General features: G+C 33.6%; 1 protein-coding gene across 1 annotated transcript; it reads left to right on the plus strand.

The window, feature by feature from the left end:
- The first annotated feature begins 4,916 nt into the window (after nucleotides 1–4,916).
- Nucleotides 4,917–5,637, plus strand: LOC130657822 (uncharacterized). The gene is made up of 3 exons (XM_057460820.1): nucleotides 4,917–5,022; nucleotides 5,119–5,242; nucleotides 5,325–5,637. The coding sequence occupies exons 1-3, from the start codon at nucleotides 4,917–4,919 to the stop codon at nucleotides 5,635–5,637; spliced, it is 543 nt and encodes a 180-aa protein (XP_057316803.1).
- Nucleotides 5,638–8,328: the final 2,691 nt, after the last annotated feature.

Raw genomic sequence — 8,328 nt, forward strand, 5'->3', positions numbered from 1 at the left:
AGGGAGGTGTTGTGTTGCATTTTTGATATAAACGGCTCATTTTGTAATAAAAAAGCTGGCATGTTTGTAATATATTATTGGCTCATTTTGTAATAAACCTGATGTATATTTGATAATAAAAAACTCATTTCGAATGAAGGCTACTTTTTGTTAAATGTTTTGTTGAAATGAAATGTTTTGATGAATCTGGTTTTGAAATTCATTGGATTGGCGAACGTCCTATTGAAATCAAATGTCCAGTAATTCTAGTGTTAGAAACAATGATTATGTTAAATTCCCTTGTAAAATTAAATGCTTTGTTGATTCTGATTATGGAATTGGATAGTTCTTATTATTTCTCTGATGAAATTCAATGGTAAAAGTTGTACTTTCAATTAAAGCGCGTTATAGTTGTATTGATTTATATTTTTGATATATAATTGTTTTTGTTTAGATAAATTCTAACTTGATAAGACAAAAAAAATAATAAAGTCACCAAATAAATACAGTGAAAATGAGTGATAAAAACTGTTTGTGTAACTATTTAAGTCAATATCCATTATTGTTTTTTTTTTAAATGATCTAAAATAAATATTATAATGAAGCTATTATAACGATACGATTTTGAAAACGAATCATGGTATGTGATACGATTTCAAGTATATAAATATAATCAAACAATCTTGAAACGATTATGAAACGATTATAAAACGATTAGTTTTTAATGAAAATGATTTACAAAATAGTGAAACTATTTCCATACGATTTGAATGACATACTGTGCTACCTAAAAAATGAAACAATTTTTTTGAAACGATCTTGGAGACATTCCTCTTGTTTTTCACGCCAGTTGCGTTATTATATAAGTGTTATCAAACAAACTTTACAAAAAGCTAATGCCACTTTCTCAATTTAATTTAAAATTAGGGAAGCCAAAATATTATAATTCACAAAGAATAGTCTACAAGTTTAAAAATCCCTTTTAGATTTATATACACGCTGCTCGTCAGATGAGTCTGCCAGCAGCAAAATGTCAGTGTTGTCAATATACAGCCGAAGCAGTATCCAACTGCTCTTTTTTGCACAATCGACAAAAAGTCCAATGACATTGCAGGAATTAATAAAAGTCCAGCACACATGATTAAGAGCGAATTATCGTAAAGTGATACAGCTTGAGGAATATTTGCTCTATTTCCCTTGGTACGTAGGATATTAAAATAGTTTTGGTGGCAATGCTCGTTGCATGGTGATGTTTGCTTTATTGGTCGCGCTACTTTATTGGTCCTTGTCCGGTTGAACTTTATTTTACGGTATCAATGGCTTGTCTCTTCTATCACCATTCAATACTAAATAGATCAGTAGCCTTCAGCAAAATGCTAGAGGTTTATTTTAGGTATATACAAGTTCAGAATTGTGCAGTACCATTCTTCTTAACCCTTGATCACCTAGAGTAGAAACTAATGTCAATTTCTACGTTAAATAATAACAGCTCTTAACGTGATTTTGTGACCAAAGTATCATTTCTGCTGTTTCTGCTAGACATTCGTCCTGTACCATCCATAAAAAATCCAGAACACGTCAAACCATTAGGAATTTAACTATGGTCAGATAGATACCCAATAATTTCATCTCTTAATGTTTTTGCGATCTTAAAAGCTAATGCAGAGAACTGCCAGTTTCCATCACCAGGTGGATAATAAACAACTTCGTAGTTCTGGTCGGTAATTTTTTCAAGACGGTCATTGTGTAAGTGGAATCAAATATTGATTAGTCATAGGATTTTTTGGTTTTGTGATGTTGTCTGGGCAGTCAGACAAATCATCCACCCTGATTTTATTTAAGACGCATGAGTCTGGTTCATCAAGTTGTATAAATCGCATCATTGTGTTCCTTCAGAATTATTCTGGTGTCAATTTTCCAATTTAAACGTTTTTTGCCCCTTTGCTTTTCTGATCTGATAAAAATCTGATTGCCTTTATTACTAAAGTTGTTATCTAGTTTCGTTTTATGCTTTATTCCTCCAAGAAGATTTGGTTCTTTAGAGCAATGATTTGATAACATTAATTTTGCAGAGAGTTGTGTTTTCAGTTCAAATTAGTTCTTTAGATTTTCTTGTACTTATTAAACTGAGGTACCACCTACAACGATCTACATGACCTACAACGATCTACAACAACCTAAAAACCATCTACAACGACCTACAACGATCTAAAATGACCTAAAATGAAGGTCCTAGCTAGTCGGCATGTTCTTTTGCAGTTTGTTTGGCTCACGTCGGTCCGAAATAGGCTTTAACTTTGTGTATCACGTCATATTCGTATTTTGTTTGTTTATCTATAATTTATATAGCAGTGTGGGGGCAACTGTAACCCCGATGGATTTTTTTTAGAAGCAATGTTTTGTGTTTTTCTGATATATTATTGTATAAACTAGTCGATAAAGCCCGTGGAAAAATCCACTGAGGCAGAAAAACAATAGAAAAATAGGTTGCTTTAGATTATTTACTGACGTCAGCAGTGCATATACAAAAAGAAAATTGGTGAAATTTAGTCATTTGTTGTCTGTAATGTGTAGAGGCTGCAACGCTGATCAAAATATTGTATAGTATCGTATGTTTTTGACAAACGCCTAAGGGATTATAGGGACTAGTCGATAAGGCCCGTGAAGAAACCACTTAGGCAGAAGGACAATAAAAAATAAATTTGAAATTTGTTTATTCTTTGTCTGTAATGTGTAGAGGTTGAAACGAAATATACTCAAATCTTCCGTTTAATGCCATACCCTGATTATAATTAAACGTTTTGACTATAAAAAGTTTAAAGTTAAATTCCAGTACAGCTCGAATTTAATTATGCAGGATTTAATAAGATCGCACAAATTTCCCGTATCAGGAATTGAACCTGAGTCTTCTAATATGACCTAACGAAAGCGAAGAAGAATTAAATTCGGAATTTTAAGAGAAGTTACCTCACAGAAAAATACAGACAATAATAACAAAAACTGAAATTGTCCATAATAAAAGTCAGTTCACGCTCATTCAATCCGTGTGCAACAAAAGAATTCAATATAATTTGCCAAAATGCTTCGCGACAGCATAAATATGTCGTCATTATAAAGCCACCTCACCAATGATTTTAAGAGGGAGGTATTTAGAAAACTTTTTTCTATTATATCCTTGAACAGAATCGCGTGAGGTGGGCGCCATTTTGGTCCCAATAAGTGTTCTTTCTTTCTGCCTTTAAAACTCTTGATTGTGTTCAAAGACATTATTCTACAAAAAACATTCAGCCGTTTCCATAAGACTCTTGTGGAAAGTGTTTTATCCTCCCTTTTTCAAGTGCAGCTCTAATTGCTTGACCCACATACTTTTAAGCAGTGTTTAGAACTTCTAAATGCTTGCCACCTACAATTAAATTTGCAGCTGATTATTCAAAGATAAAGTGAATTTGTTAGATGTCCAGGTTGTTTGAAAAGGCAACCAACTTATTACTGATTTGTATGTGAAACCAACAGATACTCAACAGTAACTGGAAGCTTGACTTACAAGGCGAGTTTACAGTAATAAGTTGGTTAGGCAGAAAATATTGCAAGCTAGAAAATTTAAACAGAATGACTTATTTAATAGGAAATTTTCTGCTAAAAAAGACATATAATGTAACCTATCATCCAGCATTTTCTCAGTTAAAGTTTAGTTTACTTAGTCCACCTATTACTATCACCTAATGTGGAACATCACAAGGTCGAGGGAAAAGGTTAAAAGATTTTCTTGTAAGAGCTAGGCTAATTTGAAAAAAGAGGTAGTAGGAGATGTTGCGATGTTTGCAATTCTCCTTGATCTGAAACAGTTTGGACTGTAATTTCAGCATGACGGTGTATTAAAATGGAATTGTTTTTCTTGTAAAGGCAAGCCACGTGGCTACTTGTCCCATGCTTCGTGATAAGGAATCTGACAATAAAAACGAATCCAATGATGATATTAATGATGTCAGCAAATGTAGCAGGGAGTAAAAACAAAGTGGAAAACCCTGTTGTTTTGCAAACTGCTAAAACTACTGTGTCTTCTGCTGATGAAAAATATTCAGCAAGTTTTCATTTTCTATTCGATATTAGAAGCCAGATGTCGTATGTTACTCCTCTTGTGAGAGATATATTGAATTTGAAAACGATAGAGTAAAAAGAAACTTATATTAAAACCTTTTAAGGTGAAATAACGAGTAAAGTTCTTGACATGGTCAAAATTTAAAACTAACGTCCAAGTTATAATATTTGTGTCCAAAATATGTCTCCCACTGACCAATCAAAACATCGAACAGGCAAAAGTAGGCTAACTATTTCTTAAGGATTTACCATTAGCTGATCAAAACATTCATGACGTGCCCTAAGATGTGGACATCCTCATTTGTTATTGTTGTCATACTCATTTTTACTAGCAGATGTAACTGCTACATGTGTGTACGATGACCTGATTTCATTTTTTCATTCGGTTCTGCTATGATCCATTTTCACTCAATCGTTGAGAGTGCATGACCTAGAAAAATAAATTCATATTCTTTCCAAAATAATACCAGCTAGATAGCTAGCTAGCTTTAAAACTAACATAAGAAGCATACCTTTCCACGAGCTAGCTTAAGATTAGATCCAAACATTTCACATCGTTAACCCAACCTTCAAGAACTTGATTATATGCTTCCAAACTTTTATAAGCCTTCATGTCGTCAGCAGTATTAGGGCTTGGCGATATGTTGGGTGACTCAGACATGCCATCACAATATTTATCTTCTTCTACCTTGTGCGGATCTATATTCTCAATTACTATTATCTTTTCTCTGTATCGTTTTTGTGTTGGAGGATCAAGGTTTTTGTGGTAATCTAAGCTCATGTTTTCTTGTTGTTCCTTTCACTCCACTAACGTAAATAATGAGACGTGTCCGTACATTATGGCAGACTTCAGACTGCACAATATTGCTTCACTCGCTGTGGGAACTCTCTATTCTGTCACGAGTCAAACAACATATCGCGATAGAAGATATACAGCATACTATTGTTTAGCAAAAGAAAGATTTAAACGGTGAAGTAAACAATAGGAAAGGAATGAAAAGCTTTTAAAAGATTATGATGCGATCATAAAAAATCAATTAGCCACCGGCATTATTGAAAAATTGCCTGTGTATTGCAAAGTAGGCTTCACCCACTATTTACCGCATCGGCCTATCATACGCGAAGATAAACTTGCTAGTAAAACGCGCATTGTTTTGATGCTAGCGTAAAGAGAAAGGGCCATCGTTAAATGAATGCATCGATGCCGGACCATCGCTTACCACGCCCATGTTTGACATTTTATTTAGGTTTCGCACCAATAATATAGCAATTATAGCGGATATGGAAAAAGCGTTTCTTCAAATTTGCTTGCACGAAGGTCACCGTAAATACGTTCGTTTTCTTTGGTACGAAAACATTGAACAAATAAATTTTCTAGATTTTGAAGAAAATAAGTTGATCAAGTATAGATTATGTCGTATTCTTTTTGGTCTTACATCATCACCCTTTATTTTCTCAGCTGTATTGCAGAAGCATATCAATACAAATCAAGATGTAGACAAGAACTTGGAAAAACTGCTTACATCTTTACACGTGGATGATTTAAACAGCGGTACTTAAAATAGTAACGAAGCATTTGAATTTTATTCTCAATGTAAGGCGAGTCTTTCAGAAGCTAGTTCCCACTTAAGAGAATTTCAATTTACGATGAAAAATTTAGAAAATCTAGTTAAAAACACCTACGATAGAGAGCAGGGAATTCTACAAGAAAACGAACCAAAAGTGCTTGGGCATATCGGAAAAGTGGGATGCTGGATGACCTATCGGGATGACCTATCAGGATGCGGGATGTAAAAAATCATCGAAATAAAATACTGACCATGCCGTACAGAACACCGCGTAGACATTAAAATAAAGTACGCCAGAATTTTCTAAAAAGAATACAACAGTTAAAAATGCATGACTTGATTTTTTTTTTTCGCTTGGTGAACTTAATGTGATCCGAAACGATTTGTTTGACATTGAACTTTTATGTAACCTTTGGCGAGCTTAAGATATCAATGTAAATGGCTCTGATCTGAAAAAGTAGTGCTTTCGAGCTATACACTCTGAAAAGAGATTGAAATAGTTGATATTGCAAAAACCAGTCTATGTGTGAGTGTTTATTTCAGTTCATTTTAATAAAACCAGGAGTAGAAACCAGGCTTTCACAGCAGCATAAAAGAGTAGACACAACTCTGTCTTGCTTTCTCGTATCTAAACTCAACTATCCGCGCTACAAATTACGGTCTACCGATCGAAATGATCAGGAAATTAATCGACTGAAAACATGCGCGAATCATGCGCGAACAGTTTGCCAGTGTAGTGTGTTTGAGACGTTGTATGATTGCAAGCTGTTATTCTTATCATTGTGAATATTATTTTGTATTGTAAAATTCGATTCTGGATTTTGACCGCATTTCAATTATTCTACTGGACACGATTTTGTAACAGGATTTTTGCTTGCTGGGCAAAGTTTTAAATATTTTGAATTTTGAATTTATCTGGTTTTTGGTTATTATTTGTACTAATTAATACCAGCAAAAAGTAATCCCTTTTTAAAGGATACTCACTCTGCGCAATTAAAAAAATTTCAAAGCATAGCTCCTCCGTAGAGGATATAATAAATCAGTAATACGCCGTAGAACTTCCTGCCGAAACGGCTAGTTTATTCTTGTTTCTTTCAAGTTATAATTCGTGTCTAAAACGATATTTATTAGAGTAAAACGTTATTTTATTCTGCGGCAGGTATTTAATTTAAACATGATAAGTAAAATTACTCTTAAATAATCACAGGAGACACACAGTTTATCCGTTCAGACTCTCACTTTGTTAATTCTCACATCTCCGTGCGCTTAAGCCCACACAAGTTGGTAATTTACCGAACAGAAAACTCTCACCTACACTGTCATGGCGGCGACCGTAGTTCTACTTTGACCTTTTAAATATCTTGTGAAGCTCAAAAATATAAAAACGTTAACGCAGTTCATATTCACACTTTAATGAACAATTTAAGCACAACTTGTTTTCAATAGGTAATAACCTTTTTAAAAGTCGAAAAAAATTTTGTTGTTCACTTAATTAGTACGATGCCTCCTATGGTTCACTTCTCTTCTTAATAAAAACACTTCTCTTCTTTTTCCGAAATATTCTCTTCTGTTCGAAACACTTCTCTTCAAAAGTGAGAAACACTTCTCTTCCATGAACTCAAAAAACTCCCAGACCCAATTCTGGTCCTGAATATTGATTGAGCTGGATTTTGATAACTCACGTTTTTGAATAAATGACCGATCACCCTCATCCCCAGGCTTTTTGCGTTTTTGATATATATGGGAGGTGGCGAAAATTCCTTGAGACGAGGGTGAATAAATGACATAAAAGACAATGGCATTTGTTTATCTTAAATTTTAACCAGGCTGGTCATTATCTTCTTTTCTTATTGTTCTAAACAAAATACGTATGGTTTTAATATAAAATCTCAACCTGATATTTTTATAAAGTAAATTCATTATAAAATAAAAGCATGTAATTTTCTTGGTGGACACTGCCATGATTTTGAGGACTCTGGGCAGCCATTTATTTTGCCATTTATTGTCCATTGATAAATAAAATTACCTATTCTGCTACTGATCTGAATTGATTTGTGATATTATTTTAATCATGTACATGCAACCGGACCTGCTACAATATAAAGCTGTTGTTGAATTAGCACGTGAGGACTTTCAGTAGACACATTGATGAACTCATACCAGGACGAAACTCATCCTGGGATGAGATTTCACGTTCTGGATTTAGAGTAAGTTACTAGAAGATGACAAAGCAACACGAGAAAATTGATAACAAAAAATCGCTAAAGAAGATACAGGTAAGATTTTAAAAAGTAAATTAATTAAAGCAAACGAGATAATCTTACAAGGATGTATGAACTCTAAGAAAAAAAAGATTTTAAGCTGTATTGAAATTGTAGAAGCGAAAATGAAAACAATTAATAATAACGTTATATAAAAACTTGTAGAGTTAATTGACACCGATGAGTTAGAAGAATTATTTGCAAAGGGTGCTACTTTGGATATGGAATGTAAAGCAGAAATAAAAAAGTTGAAAGTGATTCCTGAAGAAGTTGTATGAACTCCTTGTCAATGGGGAACGTTTCATTAGCAGAAAATTTCAACTTGCCAAAGTTGACGATTCAACCTTTCTTTATAGACTGTTATGATGCGGCTATTCACCAAAAAAACTTAAACGACATAGAAAAGTTTAACTACTTGAAAA

Source organism: Hydractinia symbiolongicarpus, chromosome 9, assembly GCF_029227915.1.
Source record: "Hydractinia symbiolongicarpus strain clone_291-10 chromosome 9, HSymV2.1, whole genome shotgun sequence".
Lineage (NCBI taxonomy): Eukaryota > Metazoa > Cnidaria > Hydrozoa > Anthoathecata > Hydractiniidae > Hydractinia > Hydractinia symbiolongicarpus.